Source organism: Thermobia domestica, chromosome 11 (assembly GCF_964235325.1).
Source record: "Thermobia domestica chromosome 11, izTheDome1.hap1.1, whole genome shotgun sequence".
Classification (NCBI taxonomy): domain Eukaryota; kingdom Metazoa; phylum Arthropoda; class Insecta; order Zygentoma; family Lepismatidae; genus Thermobia; species Thermobia domestica.
Genome location: NC_137464.1, coordinates 210,520,929 through 210,538,264, shown reverse-complemented (window position 1 = coordinate 210,538,264; position 17,336 = coordinate 210,520,929). Strand labels below are relative to the sequence as shown.

The following is a 17,336-nucleotide window of genomic DNA, read 5'->3' as shown; positions in this document are numbered from 1 at the left end:
GTGCCATTCCAGTCAATTGAGTATGTGTTAAACACTTTAAAAGGCAAAAAATACATAACCACCTAATAAATTAGCACACAAGCTCTCTTAATTGCAACTAGGATGATTTTACATTGATTAACGAATAAGATCTTTTGCCGATGACATCGTGCTGAGAGGCTACACTTTTCAATAATACCTAAGGGAATTTTATTTTAAAAATTAAGAAATTTTTGTGCTTCACCTAAGACAAATTTATTTTACTCAGAGTGAATGTTCTCGTATATTTAGTATCAGGTAATTCTTTTAAAACCTCTGCAAGAAAGCTAAAAATATAGAGTTCAAGATTCCACCAAAAGAGAATTTTGCAGTTTTACGGGCTTATGTTCCTACTTACTGGCACATATCAAGGATTTTGCCATGAAGATAGAACGTTTTTAACAGATGTTTCCAAAGCAATGTTTGTGTTTTTCAAATAATCTTGTGAATTTTGTTCCTGATGTGGGGGATGTAAGGTTCAGTATCTCAGGTGTAAGCAACTACCATAAAGCATGCTTCATTCAGGAGCACGTGTTTTCTATTCAAAAGATAATCACCAACAGACGGTGGAAGAAGGATACCATAAAGACGCGCAGTTGGTTCCGAAGGAAATTGAAGATGGTCAACCCTCTCTTCACCAACTTCCTCTTCAGAAGACAGTCATAAAAGAGGACCTCAAGTGGACAGAAGAATAAGTCCCAGTGGTGATCCAGTGACCTTCCTAAACTATTTCTGCGATCGTTTTGTGTTACGGAGGTTTTGTAAACTCCGTATTTCTATAACTACCTGCCGCGGAGGTTGCAAAAGGCAAAGAGATACAACTATACTGTCTCCTGAAACTACGATGAGTAAGAAAGATATCCTTTCAATCACCAACCTAGACCGCTGTGGGATAGAAGATTTTACCTTTTAATCTTAAGTTACTTATCACCATCGACTTTGGTAGAGGCAAAAGCATTACAGCTAAGCCGCATGGTGTTGCTACTGTCGTTGCAACCACAACACCGATCTGAGAATAAGCTAGCAATTATTTATTTCTAACTAATTTACGGCTCTTAACTTGTTTCAGAGGCATATTGAAACGTGTGTCGCATGGATATTGTTCTCAATAGATTAGCGTGCACCGGAATATATATTCACTGAACCCTCTGACATTTACAGACCCGGCTATCTGTCCGCAAATTTGATTCGTGTTCCAAGATGATATACTAGGCCTACCTTTGAAGACCCACAATGCGCAACTTCGGTTGGGGTTGAGGAAAAGGGGGATACTTCCTGTTTGTCGTCAGCAGTGATTCATTTTTTGTTTGAAGTTTCTACGTGCACTTCGAACAGAAAAATGCCTTTACCGGGTGGTCTCTCTCTCTCTCTCTCTCTCTCTCTCTCTCTCTCTCTCTCTATATATATATATATATATATATATATATATACCGTAAAACTAAAATGATAAAAGTCATTCAAGCTCCGAACTATATCCACGTTGAAAATTAGAATGAGATCGATTCAGTGGTTCCAAAGTTATGAAGTTTTACCAGCATATATTTACCCGCTTCGTTGGGTAAAATGAAAATTTAAATGCACAATCCCGTCTCTCATGTGTTCAGTCACCACGAAATATGCTGTTTCGTTTTTAATGGCATCGAATTAAACGGCATCGGAAAGATCACTGATCATCTCGGCTACCCCGGAAATCATGAATTCGACACTAATATTAATCGTTTTCGATCATTTTATTATCTCTCCCTCTCCCAAGTTGCGGACTGAATTTGGTTTTAAACGGGATCTGAAGTGTCATTCTTCATCTCAGCGGCCCTAAAAACTACGGATCAAACACTTATATCGAAAAATTTTGACCATTTTTATATATCTCCCCCTCTTCTATGTTGCGCGGCAGGAAATCGGATGTGTCACAGGTCATCTCAGCGACCTCGGAAACTATGAATTCGACACTAATATGGCTTATTTTTTATCCTTTTCATTTATTTCTCTTCCCCTCTCTCAAGATGTGGGGTTGAATTTGGATTTTAACAGCATCAGAAGTGTCACTGTTCATCTCGGCGATCTCAAAAACTATAAATTCAAGACTAATATCGGTCATTTTCGACCATTATATCCCCTCCGCCATGTTGCAGCCCATGTCATTGGAAGTGTCACCGTTCATCTCAGTGACCCCCAAAAATGTGGATTCAGCACTAATATCGGTCATTTTCGATCATTTTAAATCTCTTCCTCTTCCAAGTTGAAGGTTCGAATTTGAATTTAAACAGGATCAAAAGTATCATTGTTCATCTAAGCGACCCAGGAAACTTTACATTTGATACTGATAGTGGTCGTTTTCGATCATTTTTATATAAAACTTTCTCCCCCTCCTACGACTTGAGGGATGATTTTGGATTTAAACTGGATGGAAATGTCACTGCTCATCTGAATGATCGCGAGAACTACGGAATAGACACAAATATTGTTCATTTTCGATCATTATCATATATAGCTCCCCTCCCCCTCAACAGTGCTGCGGCACACGCCATCAAAATTGTCACCGTATATCTAAACTAATCCTAAAACTATGGATTCGACACTAATATTAGGCATTTCCAATCATTTTTAATGTTTATTCCCCTCCCCTACGTTGTTTTCTTTCCCTCCCCAACTATCAAGGTTGAACTTGGATTGAAAAAGCATCAGAAGTGTCACTGTTTCTTTCATCGACCCCGAAATTTATGGATTCAACACTAATATCGGTCATTTTCATCATTTTAAATTTCTCCCCCTCCCCCTCCCCTACGTTGCATCGTGAAACTCAATAGCCTAAAACAATCCCTGCCCGAAAACTCATGTATGTTGAAAATTTGATTGAGATCGGTCGGGTGGTTCAGGAGTGATGAAGTCACAAAGCAGTCTTTTTTATTTTAATTTTCATATACTTCTCCTCCCTCACCCTCCCCTATGCTGGCTCGTCAATGTGAAACGATAAAAAACACCCAACGGCCGACCTTCATACATGTTGAAAATTTGATCGAGATTGGTTGTGTGGTTCAAAAGTTATTAGTTTTATTAATTTTTATTCATGCGTCCCCTTCCCCTCCCGCTCCTCTAGAATATACCGTTGAAGTGCAATTACAAAAAAGTTTCCACATCCGAACCTCGTGTAACTCGAAAATTTGATTGAGATCGGTCGGATAGTTCAAGATTTATTAAGTTACAAAAATAGTCACTTTCATTCTTATATAAAATGATTTTTATATCTCTCCCCTTCCTTCTCATCCCATACATTGCTCCGTCAAATTTAAATCATAGAAACGATTCCAGGCCTGAACCTCATCTATGTTGAAAATTTGGTCAAGATCGGTTGAGTTGTTCAAGAGTTATTAAGATTTATTTATTTTTATAGCCACTCCTCCTCCCCCAACCCTCAGTTCTACCATTAAACTGAATAGCCTAAAGCCAGCCCAGCCTCCAGCCTCAAACCTCATCCATGTTACAAATTTGATCCAGATCGGTCAGACGGTTCAGCAGATTTAGAGTCACAAACAGTTATCTTCAATTTTATCCATCTATCTATCTATCTATATAGATTTATTAGCATATATTACCCGTTTCGCTGCGTTGAAATAAATAATTTAAATGCACACTGATATTGCTCATTTTGGATCATTTTAATGTATGTAATCCCTCCTCATCCCCCAAGTGTCAGGGCTGAACATTGACTTAAACAGCATCAGAAGTGTCACTGTTCGTTTCGGCTACCGCAGGAACTATAGATTTATTAGTAGTATCTGTCATTTTTGACCATTTATATATATACATTTCCCCCAGTCCCATGTTGCGGGCCATGACATCGGAAGTGTTACCGTTCATCTCAGCGACCTCAAAAAATGTGGATTTAGCACTAACATCGGTTATTTTCGATGATTTTTATATATTCTCCCCCTCCCCCAAGTTGTGAGTTTGAATTTGGATTTAAACGGGATCGAAAGTACCAATGTTCATAGAAGGGATCCAGAAAACTATAAATTCGATACTGATAGTGGCCATTTTCTATCATATTTATATATCTCTTTCTTCCCCTCCCCCAAGTGGCGGGGCTAATTTTAGACCTAAACCGGATCGCAAATGTTACTAATCATCTGAATGATCTCGAAAACTATGAATTAGACACTAATAATATCGGTGATTTTCGATCATTATTTTATACAGCTCCCCTCCCCCTCCTCCTTCCTGCGACATACGGCATCAGAATTGTCACTGTTAATCTCAGCTACTCCTAAAACTATGAATTCGACACTAATATTAGTCATTTTCGATCATTATAAATGTTTATTCCTCTCCACTACGTTGTACCCTCCCCCTCCCCAACTATCAGGGCTGAATTTGGATTGAAACAGCATCAGAAGTTTCACTGTTTCTCTCATCGACCCCGAAAACTATGGATTCAACACTAATTTCGGTCATTTTGGATCATTTAGAAATTTCTCCCCCCCCCCTTTCATACGTTCCATTGTGAAACTGAATAACCTAAAGCAATCCCTGCCCCAAAACTCATGTATGTTGAAAATTTGATTGAGATCGGTCGGGTGGTTGAAAACTGATGAAGTCACTAATGCAGTTTTTATTGTATTATTTTTACATATATATCTCCCCCTCCCCTCCGCTACGTCGGCTCGTCAAAGTGAAACAATAAAAAAAAACTCTCAAGGCCCGACCCTCATATATGTTGAAAATTTGATCAAGATTGGTTGGGTGGTTCAAAAGTTATTAGGTTTTATTAGTTTTTATTTATACGTCCCCTCCCCTTGGATCTAGCGCTAAAGTGAAATTGCAAATATGTTTTCAGATCCGGACCTCATGTATCTTGAAAATTTGATTGAGATCGATCGGATAGTTCAAGAGTTATTAAATTACAAAAATAGTCACTTTTAGTCTTATATGAATTGTTTTTTATATATCTCCTCCCTCCCCCTCCCCTAGGTTGCACCGTAAAAGTTAAATGATAAAAACATCCCATGCCCGAACCCTATCTATGTTGAAAGTTTGATCAAGGTCGGTTGAGTGGTTCAAGACTTATTAAGTTTTATTTATTTTTATATATCTGTCCCCTCCCCTCCCCCTCCCCTTCTTTGTACTGTAAAAGTGAAATGAAGAAACCATCCCCACCCAAACCTTATCTATGTTGAAAATTAGATCGAGATCGGTAGGGTGGTTAAAGAGTTAAGTTTTATTCATTTTCATATATTTCCCCTTCCCCCTGTCCCTCCCCTACAATCTACTGTCAAAATGAAATGATAAAAAACTTTTCCGGTTTTAATTTCATATATGTTGAAAATCTGATTGAGATCGATCGGGTTGTTCAAAAGTTATTAGTTCACAAACATGGTCACTTTTATTTTTATATTTATTGATTTCATAAATTTCCCCTCCACCCCCTCCCCTACGTTCTCCGTCAAAATGAAATGATGAAAGTCATCCCAGTCCCAAACCTCATCTACATTGAAAATTTGATCCTGATCGGTCATTTGGTTCAAGAGTTATTAAGTTTTATTTATTTTTTATACGTCCCCCCTCCTCCCCCAAACCCTAAGTTCTACTGTCAAAGTAAACAGCTAAAAAGACTCCCAGGCCAGAACCGCATCTATGTTGCAAAGTTGATCGAAATTGGTCGGGCAGTTCAAGAGATTAAGTCACAAACATAGTCACTTTCAATTTTATAATATAGATTTTTTATATATATACACCTCTCCCTTCCCTCAGTTCAAACGAAAAAAAATTAGGCATAGGGTTATTTTTACGTAATATTCATATCCTAGTTCGTACTGTGAATAATTCCTCTGCTATAGCTGCTAATTTTCTTTAACACTTCAACAAATACTTCATTGGCAACAATGGTGAACGTTGCTGCAGGGAGTTTGAATTGCTCTAGTTCCTGCTTGCAATACACACGTAGATGGCACTGCGTCGGAATACACACCGATCGAGAAACGAAATTTTTCAGTCTGGATACACACTTTTCACACACAAACCGGCTGTATCCGTATAAACGAGCGGAGTCAAAAGAACTCGCGGGGGGACCCCTATAATGGTCCTGCACGCGTTAAAAGTAAAAAACTTTTCGAGCAACCACTAAAAAATTCTCGCTTTGCAAAAATTGCTCAGAGTGCTGCTCTGTAGCCGATCGACCTACAAAGATTGGCGGGTTCACCAACGCACACACACACACACACACACACACACACACAGAGAGAGAGAGAGAGAGAGTCCGTCTACTAAATTTCGAGACCGGTGCCATAAAAAAAAGGCACAGAAGGCAAAGTAATTAATTACATGTTATTATTCCACATACATCCCTCATCTTTCTATGCAAGCAAAGGCACGTAAGATTCCCTTCTAGAAATTTTATTGTGTGACCCTGTTCAGTCCTCTGGTAACAGGCTGCTAAATATCATAAACGAAGTCAGACCTATGCCCCTTCATTATGGATTTATCCTTGAGGAATAGAAAGAAGTTCACTGGGGCTAGGTCGGGAGAATAAGAGGAAGCCTTGAGAACAGTGGACATTAAGTGTTAGGGAATGTCAGCACCACGGACCCTTATGTTCGGAACAACGTGTGCTTTGATTTTATTTCACGCTTATACGTTAAAAAAAAAAAGGGGGGGGGGATACATCTTGAAAGATACATCGCAGAACGAGCTATTCCGAACGCAAGAACTGTTTAGCTTGGTAGTTCCTAACACTTCCGGCTTCCCGACAAAGTATTCCGCATACACTTTTGCCAAGACTATCTTTATGCTTCCTTTGGACCAATCTTGAAACATGAGCATATTTGAGAATTCTGTTGAGAGCATGTCTGGGAATAATACTCTGTAGAGAATTCTTTGCACATCCATTGCACACTGATGAAATACACATTTTTGAATTGATGTATGACTTCCTTTACGCTGATATGACCCCCACTCTACGGTTTCTTGAATTCAAAACAGCACGTGTTTAAATTTATCTTTTCGACGCTTTTGAATAGCTCTAGCTCTAGCTCTGAATGCATTTTTCCCAACATGTCCACATGAACTTTTATTCTTATCTTGATGTGAGGAATCGCCTCTTGCAATTTGCTTTTTCACTCTTCCAAACCAACTCGATATTCAATAAAACTCAGACCCTACTTACCTATAGGTTCGGAGGGTATCAATAAGGAATCGAAAATTCATAACAAGTAAGTATCGTTTCACCTGCAAACCTATGCGAATTCGTAGTAGAACTTGCAGTTTTAATAGAGGGTTACGAGAAGAGATAAAATCTATTCTTGGGACGCTGAATCGAATGCGAAAATCGGTTTCTTGGTATCTCTTACAACTTTTGCTCTATGAAAATCTGAAACCAGAAGTATTAGTAAACTCAACCACTTCCGGTTTCAATAAAGTGTTGCAGGTTGTGATGATATATACTTAAGACGCTGTATCGATGACAAAAACCTTTTGTTGGTATCTTAGCACTTCTGATCTATGGTAATAAATTCTGAAACCGGAAATGGTTAATTTGAAAAAAAAAACTTCCGGTTCGAACAGAGGTTTAACGGAAAAGACGGAATCTATTTTTGCCAAGCTGAATTGTCTGAAGAAAAAAAATCTCGATCTCTTTTACTGTTTTTTGCTCCATATAAATCAATACTGAAACCGGAATAGTAAATCTGAACCACTCTTTGTTTTGGTACAGTGTTATCGATAATCATGTTATGTTGTCTTGAGACGCTGAATCGTTCGTAAAAACAAAAAAGCTTCTCGTTGAAATCTAGAGATCTAGTAGACTGATTTGTTCTTTTAAAGGTCTTACCTATTTGTGGCTCTCAAAAGGAGAGAGCTCGGAGCCTCGAGGAAAAGGCCCTGTGGAATCAACCGGGGAATAATATATCTAAATCAATCCAAAGGGGACTGTTGTTATAGCTTCCGATAAGGAGATCGAGTTTCAACTGTTATTCTTCAAAACAATTCTATAATTTGTTCGAGGGTACAAATACCCTCCTCCAGTAAAGCCAATTTGCTGATTGTGGGCACCAAGCGCAAAAGGCCGGAAGAGATTTATATCAATGGGTCGTATACTCTAGTGTGATATACTTCGACGCTTCTTCTTTCCATTTAATCTTCATACCAGGACTTTTCTTAGTAAGATTCTACATGATTTTTTTTTTTGTATATACAGACGTTTGATTTCAAAAACCAGAAATCCGTTTCGGTTTTTGAAACAGAAAATTGCTTTTGGTTTTCAAAACTGAATTTTCAAAAGCGAAAAAAGAGATTTCGGTTTTGGATTTTCAAATATTCGATTTTTCGAAAAACTGAAAATGTCATGTAATATGAACAGCATTAGTTCCTACGTTTCGCCGAACCTTTCTAAGAGAAAAGTAAATAGAATTTCTTAAAACTGAAAGAAACTTGCCTATTTGGAAAAAGCACGATGCACAGCTTATAGGCTTGTCACTAAGTTTACTTTGTTATCCTTGCTTTGAGTAAAAGTTGGAATGAATTTTCCAATAACTGTAACTTACTTTTTGGTTCAAAACTGTAACGAACGACTTCTTGGAAAACGTACCATGCATAAATTATAGACGTATCATTGATTTTATCTTTTCTATCAGAAAAATGTTAATTTTTAACATGTTAAAAAATGTTAATTTAATATTAACTGCAATTCACTTTTGATTTAAGTACAATTACTTCGTGATACATGGTAAAACGGACCACATTTGAATTATTTAAAATACAGCCCCAAAAATACCCGGAACATATAAATAAAACTGTGAATAAAATAATGCGGACTCAGTATTTTAACGTCGAATCTTAGACCATATTTGTTCGAACTGGAATCGAACCATGAAGCGTTTGGCGCGATAGCGTAGCGAATGAGCAATGTTGAATAAAACCACTGTCACCATATTTAACTATCAGTGGAATACTACACATACACGTTTTATATACTTACCATTTTTCAACTCTCTCTTCGTCTATCAAAGACTTGCGTTCATCCAACGCATTTTGGATTTGTTTCTTTTCAAGCCATGAATTTGTGGGAGTAAATTCTTTACTGCCTTTTATAGGAAGCGTCTTATTCTCCCGATAGTGTACTAGCTCATTTGCTCTGAAACAAGAAAAGAAAAAAAAAATCAAAATTGGCACATTGTTATGCAAGAACTGAAAATCTGTATTTTATGTTCACCACAAGAAATGTCCTAGAACTCCGTCGTTGCTATACCGTTAGCATATGGAGTTAAGCGAGTCCCAATGGGAGCTTATGCAGTTCGGATCCCACGTTAAACTAGGTCTAAGTCTCACATAGCTTCGATGCAGAAAGAGTGGCTAATCTACAACTCAATCATTCAAATAAACGAAGAAACAACCTACAAGCATTGTGCGATTAAAACTAAACAAACCATTTATCAACAACATGATTCCCATTTGTCATATCTTCACCGAAACCTTTCTTACCTACATGTTTGAGAATGCTGACATCTGCCAGTGAAAATTCAACTTTAACATACCTTATGAACAACACATATGCGATACCGGAAAGCATGGTGAATACTGTAACTAATGTATTTTTAAAATGTATTTACATTGTAGTTTTTCAATTTTAATACTATTATTATTCATTGAGAAAGTAAAACAAACTTTCAGGAGCATGTGGCTATACGGTGGAGATGCAAGGGCTCGAAACAAACTGCTTTTCTTTGAAAAAAAAAAAAAAAAAAAACTCGGTTTCTTCTGCTTCGCTTTTTTACTTGGGAAATTTCAAAATTTTGCTTTAAATTGATACAGCATACTTTGTTTCGCTTCTCTACAACACAAGAACTCATTTGATTAGTGGCTGATGTAGATAATAATATAGAACCTCTAAAATAAACCATGGATTTCGAAAAAAAAAATTTTTTTTTTAAATTCTTAACATATTTACATTATGAATTCCAAAGGATTAACCAATATATATATAATAATTCTTTAACTACTTATACACATAAATAAGTACTTTTTTTAAAAAAATACACAAATAACTAGGAAAATTGTAGTACTTTTACTTCAAAATATCACACAACCTTTTCTTGAAACAAAAAATAAAACATGAGAGAAATACATTTATATGATAATTTTAAAAGCTGCACATCAAGAGCTTTGTTTCGGGTGGTTCTGTACATTCTTAAATTTGAGTTTTAGCTTTCATATACATTGTATGGATATTTCGAACAAATTTTTCATTCATTGATCACATACGTAATAATCTGTTACCATCTATCAGATGCTTGAAATCTGCAAAATCGGTAAAAATCCCAATTCTAAATGCACTGACTGTTTCTTAAGCTTGTTCAGAATTGGGAAAGTACCCAATTTTCTGTTAATGGATCATATGCGTAATAGACTGTTCATCTGATCGTACGGTTTCCTAGACTTATAACCACCATCACGGTTTACCTAGCCTTGAAGACTTCTGAATTTTTAACGACAGGAATTCAACATATCACTACGAAACAACAACAACAACAACAACAACAACAACTACAACTACTACTACTACTACTACTACTAATAATAATAATAATAATAATAATAATAATAATAATAATAATAAGAGAGAGAGAGAGAGAGAGAGAAACTATGGAATACATTTAACAAGAGTGGAAAGAATCAATCACTGTTCCAATTCACAAGAAAGGCGACAAAACAATGTAATAATGATTGAGGCATTTCTCTTAACATTGTATTAACAAGACTGATTCCATATGCAGATGAAATTATTGGAGATTATCAGTGTGGATTTAGGAAACTCGATCAGATATTTACTATTCGATAAATACTCGAAAAGAAATGGGAATATACCCAGTACATCAGCTGTTTATTGGTTTTAAAAAGGCTTACGACTCGGATATGAGGGAAATATTGTACAACATTCTTACAGAATTCGCAATACCGGAAAAGCTAGTTAGATTAATTAAAATGCGTTTAAATGAAACCCAAAGTAAAGTCCGAGCAGAAAAATTCTTGTCCATGAGCTTCCACGTTGAGAATGGTCTGAAACAAGGAGATGCGTTATCGCCATTATTGTTCAGCTTTGTTCCGGAGTACGCTATAAGGAAATTTAAAGATAGCAACCAGGCCCTAGAGCTGAACTGTATTCACCAGGTTATGGCATATGCTGATGATGTAAATTTAATAGGGGATGATAGGAGAAAAATAGAAAGAAATGCAGAGTCCTTATTAAACGCTTGCAGCGACATTGCTTTAGAAGTAAATGCAGAGAAAATACATGGAAGTTCACCGGAATCGTAATATGGCAAATTAAAATATGGCGTTAAAATATCAAATAATACTTTCGACAAAGTGGATACTTTCAAATATCTGGGATCAATATCACCAGACCGAAATCATATCCACAAAGAAATTAAATGTCGACTGAAATCATGAAATTCGTGTTATTATTCAGTTCAAAGTATTTTGCCGTCGCGAATTCTACCGAGGAATTTAAAGCTTAAAATATATAAAACGATAATCATGCATGTTGTGTTTTATGGTTGTGAAACATGGTCGCTTGAGGGAAGAACGCAGACTGAAAGTATTTGAAAATAAAATCCTGAGACGAATATTCGGACCCAAGAGGAAGGGGAATGAGGGAAACTTAATAACGAAGAACTGCATAATTTATACAGTTTATCAAACATCGTTACGGTCATCAAGTCTAGGAGGTTCAGGTGGGCAGGTCATGCAGCCAGAATGGAAGAAGGTAGGAACGCTTTCAAAGTTTTAACTGGAAATCCAATCGGAAAACGTCCATTACGAAGACTTAGGCGCAGATGGGAGGACAATATTAAAATGGATCTCGCAGAAATAGGAATACAAAGTAAAAACTCGATCCAGTTGGCTAAGGATTGAAGTCAGTGGAGAGCTTTTGTGAACGCGGCATTGAACCTTCGGATTCCGTAGGCCATAGAGAGAGAGAATATATTTAAGTTAAGCATAACTGCACAACAACCATGAGTGAGTGGTTAGCTTTTGCGCTTCTATCGGGAAGTCCGGGATTCAACCCCGCATTCGACCATTTTGACAAACATTCTTCTTAGTTTTATCTGTGAATGTAGAGATAATGCGTGTACTGTGAGTTCTGGCCGACATCCTTTCTTATCGTTTTTAAATCGTTGTTATTACTAATTACCAGCAGTGACGGATTTGCGAAGGGGGTTAGGGTGGGGATGTTTTACGTGTGAAGCTTGCACCCCGAAACTACAGAATTTCTAAAACAAACGAAATATTTGTTATGACTTTACTCATAAAATTCAAGCTCTTCTCAACTAAAAATTATGTATTTTTTTAAAAACTAAAAATTAATAAGAAAAATACTCCCAAAATACTTTTCTAAATCCGCCACTGATTATCAGTATAAAATGGTCTTCAAGGTTGTATCCGGAAGGTTACTGCTGAATATATAAAGGAAACGAAATATTAGTTATGCTTGTACTCATAAACTCCCAAATAAAAATTAGGAAATTTTAGGAAAACAAACGTTAAGCAGAGAAACACCTCCCCAAATACTTTTCTGAATCCGCTACTGATTATTTGCATAAAATGGTATTCAAGTTTGTATCCGGAAGATTACTGCTAAATCACTGCACAGCTACAGTATAACAAGAATGTGGAAGTACGCTTTGACAGCTATACTGACAACCGTACGCTCTGACGGATATATTGAAAAACAAAAGTTTAACTTATGTGCTAGAAGCTAGAGTAGGCCTACTAATCTCTAGAAAATGAAACACGGATGACTAAAAAGAAATGATGTAGAAAAAAAATCGTTAACTCGTTAAAATATCGTTAATAGAAGTTAAAATAAAGTTAAATATCTTCTATAGTTGTCCTCAAATACTACGTACTTTATGTTTACTTTAATTCATAAAACATGTGTTCCATCCATCATGATGGTGAATTTCAGAGCGAAATATAGCATTTAGGTCATGAAATCTTATTTAACTTTAGAGTATACTATAAGAAAGCTATTTAAATAGAAAAATCATGAAAATGAAAAAAGCCAAAATTTCCAAAATTCTCATTATTTTCCCAAAAAAACCATCGATTCAAAAAAGCCGGCTTTTTTTTGCATCTCTATAATTAAGTTTACCAGGGCACAACATTTCTGGTCGCCAAGTTGCCACTGGCGACTAGAAATTTAAAAGCTGGCGACCAGTATTCAGTAAGAATGGTTTCTGCCTAAACTCACAGGGCTGCGCAGTTTCTGTTCCGCTCGAAAATAATTATCACTGAGTGAGAGAAAACACGGAATGTGAAGTCTTCACAACGTTGTAATTTGTCCCTCCTTTCCCACTAAACTGGAATCAACAACTTGTACTTCAGTGCAGAGAAAGAGAGCGTTACACAAACATTAAGTCAAGACATTTTTAAAAATCCATATGAATTCTACAATTAAAAATTGATTATCCTGAATCTAATTGTCTGGTTTTGAAATTTTATGCAACATAATAATTTGTTTCTTTGTCAAAGGGGGAAGGGCGTGAAGGGAAGGGGGGTTCTCGTAATTTACATGAGACATGCTGGCGACCATCATTTTTGGATTGGCGAGTGCGTTCCTGACTTCGAAATTTTGCGCCCTGGTTTACACTATATAAGTATTTGCGTTTTTTATTTCATTTTATGTGAGCTGGATTAAATTTAGAGAAAATATAATTTTTTGTATGGAACGTAATATGAAATCATGCTTTTTGTCTTTGTATATCAAATTTTGGGCTTACATCTTATATACCCTATTACAATGTTGATCATTTTATTAATAGTACTTATTTATATACACGACTGTATACATTAAGTGTAGCTGGACAAGAAGAAACAGTTATTAAGTATACAGCGTTTTAGCAACGATGTTTCGGAGTACAGTATACGCGTAAAGTAGCAGTGCATAGCAGCAAAAAGTGATTTTCTTAAAAACTTTAATTTAATCTGCAGTTTTGCGTCTCTTCTGATTTGCGCGGTTCTGGTTCGATTCTCTAGAACTCGCGTTAGACACAAGCTAAAGCAGTGATTAGGTTCCGACTTAAATGGTAGATTCCGGTTCACATATCCTCGGTGCTGAAAAGGGTTGATAAAATTCAATGAACGAAAATGTGGTGTTATCCCAATTTACAGAAACACATATTTGTAAAATTTACAGAAGAAATATCAACGTTTTTTCAAAAGAGGAATATGTAAGCAATCAAAATACATGGGGATCTTACTTTGACATCCCTAATGGGTTAAATTCCGCTAAGCTCCACCGTGATTACTTCCCGCCCAATGGAGGGAAATACATAAATGCAAAGCGGAAACTAGTAAGAAGTTATATGCATCTGAGATAAATGTAATGAAATAGGGCAAAACGTTGGGTGATATCCCATGTTAGGGGGACATAAGGTATAAGTACGAGATAACAAAGTAAAAAAATGAAATGAAATCTTTGAGTTTTACGTCCCACGGTTATGACGGTTAGGCTAAAGGAGACGGTGATGATGAGAGATAAGTGAAATGGTGGAATGAAGAAAGTGGAAGAAAACGGGAGAACCCCGAGAAAACCCACGGGCACGGTGTTTGTCCACCACAAAGTTCACTTGGCGGGGGCTGGGATCGAACCCGGGACCCCAGGCACCAGAGGTGAACGCTCTACAACTGAGCCACCGCGCCCCCCATAAGAGAAAGTATGCTGTGTATCACATAATACTGAATAAGAAAGTCATGAATGAAATGAAGTTATGTGCTAATACAAGTGTTGCAAAGCTTTGCGACATACAATCCATTTGTGTTATGTCATATGAAGTGTTTTGCCACAATCCATATTTATGCGTATACCCACCATCGCTGACGCGCCTGCTTCCTACGGACACACCCCCTCTCTTCCGTTCGCTTCCATCCCTCTGTGCTTCTGTCCTTACTCGGTTTAGATCTCATTCGTGCTTTTTAGTAGCCACATAACACAAGTTGGTTTGTGGTTAATGCACTTACGCCATACATCCACACACTGTATTTATACTCAACCCACGTGAAGTCAATGTGCACCTATTAATGGAACTACTCCAGTAAGAAACACTTGCTAAGGCAATAAGAGTGCATATGATGCTGAAAACAAATTCATTTTTTTAAGTATTGCCCACTGAATGGTTAGCATACGGAAAAAAAGTATCTTCGTATGCGTTTTGTAACTTTTAATGTCGCAGCAACACCTTCAAACGCCCGTGAAAAAGTGCATACTCAGTCGACTGAATTAATGTGGAGAACAATTCATAATTCCACTCCCACACTGGGCAAGAAGACGGAACAGTTCGACGGATGTTTGGCAGAATATCTATTCAAACATATGCAACAAGTAAGGATGATATCATTCACGAACTTGTAGCAGTTTCGAAGTGCTATCCTCTATCACAGTGAGAAGGTAAAGCTTCATTGCTTTAGTAATTTCTAAGAAGTGCGTACTTCGCAACACTTTACAGTCCGAGGGGATTAATTTTGCGCAGTAATGGATGCATACGGTTGTAGGAAAGAGCAAAAACAGGAGGAAAATAAGAAATATTTGTGTTTAACAGTGAAGAGGGAAGGCCTGAAATGAAACAGGGGTAATTGTAGGCGAGGGCGCTGATCCTGGGGAGACCGAGGGGGCCGGGCCAACTCATTGTATTTATAAATTTACAATATTTGGCATAATTTGAATGCAATTTCTCTTTAAAATCCTCATATATGCTTTCTGCATCTGAATGCTCTCCCCCCCCCATTTACAGAGAAATCGGTGCCCTTGATTGTAGGTAAGGTATAGTAAACTAAGAACAAAGGAGCAGTACTACAACGTTGCAAACAGGTTCATATGGGTCTTATCCGGGGCCACCATCTGCGGCAATTTAACCCAATCCCATAACGACAATTATCTTACACTTAATACACGATGTATCCAGCAACATAAAGAATACAGTGTGTTTTGACTTTTCTCGCTTACGGGGATACCCACAGTCGCAGACGCGCCTGTTCTTTTCGGAGGCATCCTGCCCCTACCTTGTTTAGATAACATTCGTACTTATTAGTGGCCACCTTACATTATTTTTGTTTCTTGCACAGTAGTTCTTATAGCATGTGTCCCACTCTCTATATATAACCATAACGACTAAGTCCTCCTAATACGAATCGGGATTCATGTATGCAACTCATGCGACAAGAAATAATACATAATGTACCAGCAGTGCATTTCCTAATGAAAAAAGTAAATGAATTCATGTATTTCCGTAAACTAGGATGGCACGGATAATGCAACATTATCTTCTTGTATACAACATACTTGGAATATCGTGCAAGGGTATAATTTAATATCGTAAACCTCCTTCGTTTATTTTTGTTTTGATGATGTTTCCAGCAAATATTTTTCATTATATATAAGAATTCACTTCATATAATCTAGCAGAAATGCTTCATACATTTTACTTACGTTAAAACTTTGGAACATTTTAGCGACATGTCAAGTCGTATTTCCGTGCACTTTATTCCAGAAAATTTTTCTTCAATATATTTCAATCCACAGGCAACTCCTAATCGCTGATATATTTAAGTGTTACAGATTGACGAAGAAAAGATAACGGCGAATATATAATTTGCAGTATTCCATTAATAATTGAATAAACTATTCGAACATGCTTCCCATGTTTTCACAAATCCCTTTTCATGATCATTCAATCCACAGATTACTAAGGATTAGGAATAAACAGAAAGACGTGTGCATACGTAATTGCAGAAACGATTTCAGTGTTGCACGTACAAAATCAAAATACCTCACATCCTGCCAATCGTCTGTGAGGTAATTCTGTATCCAAACCAGTTTTCACAAACTAGGCGGACCGCACAGAAACGTAAAACTAAAATAAAATCTCTCTTTAGCGCAATCGAGCGGGAGTCGCAAAAATTTCCGTTGAAGTCATTAATGGAGATAGACTTTTCCGTTAAAAAAAATACATGCTTACAACGGGCATACTTAGAAAATACATTGCTGTACATACAGTCAGGCCCATATCCAGGGGGGCGTCTCGGGGGGGCTAAATTTTGGCTGCCCCCCTACAATTTTCACGGTAGGCTTGTAAATGAACTATAATGTGGTAATATGGTTGGATCTGCACCCCTAACTTCAGCTGGGCCTTCCCTAATTTTTTGTGCTGGCTACGGGCCTGCATACAGTAGGCTATTTCTTTCTTCTACGAATTAATACACAAAAAACTTAGTGAACATATACTATGCTATGCACACGTTTCTTTATTTTTTCCAATAGCAGTGGCGGA

General features: G+C 37.1%; 1 protein-coding gene across 1 annotated transcript in view; it reads right to left on the bottom strand.

The window, feature by feature from the left end:
- The window catches only part of Tsen54 (tRNA splicing endonuclease subunit 54), a 113,613-nt gene extending 96,821 nt beyond the window's left edge, over positions 1–16,792 (bottom strand). The window contains exons 1-2 of the mRNA XM_081731561.1: positions 16,496–16,792; positions 8,987–9,142 (exon numbers count right to left, since the gene is read on the bottom strand). Of these exons, the coding sequence (XP_081587687.1) occupies positions 8,987–9,142; positions 16,496–16,524 (185 nt within the window). The 5' untranslated portion in view covers positions 16,525–16,792. The remainder of the gene's footprint in view (positions 1–8,986; positions 9,143–16,495) is intronic.
- Positions 16,793–17,336: the final 544 nt, after the last annotated feature.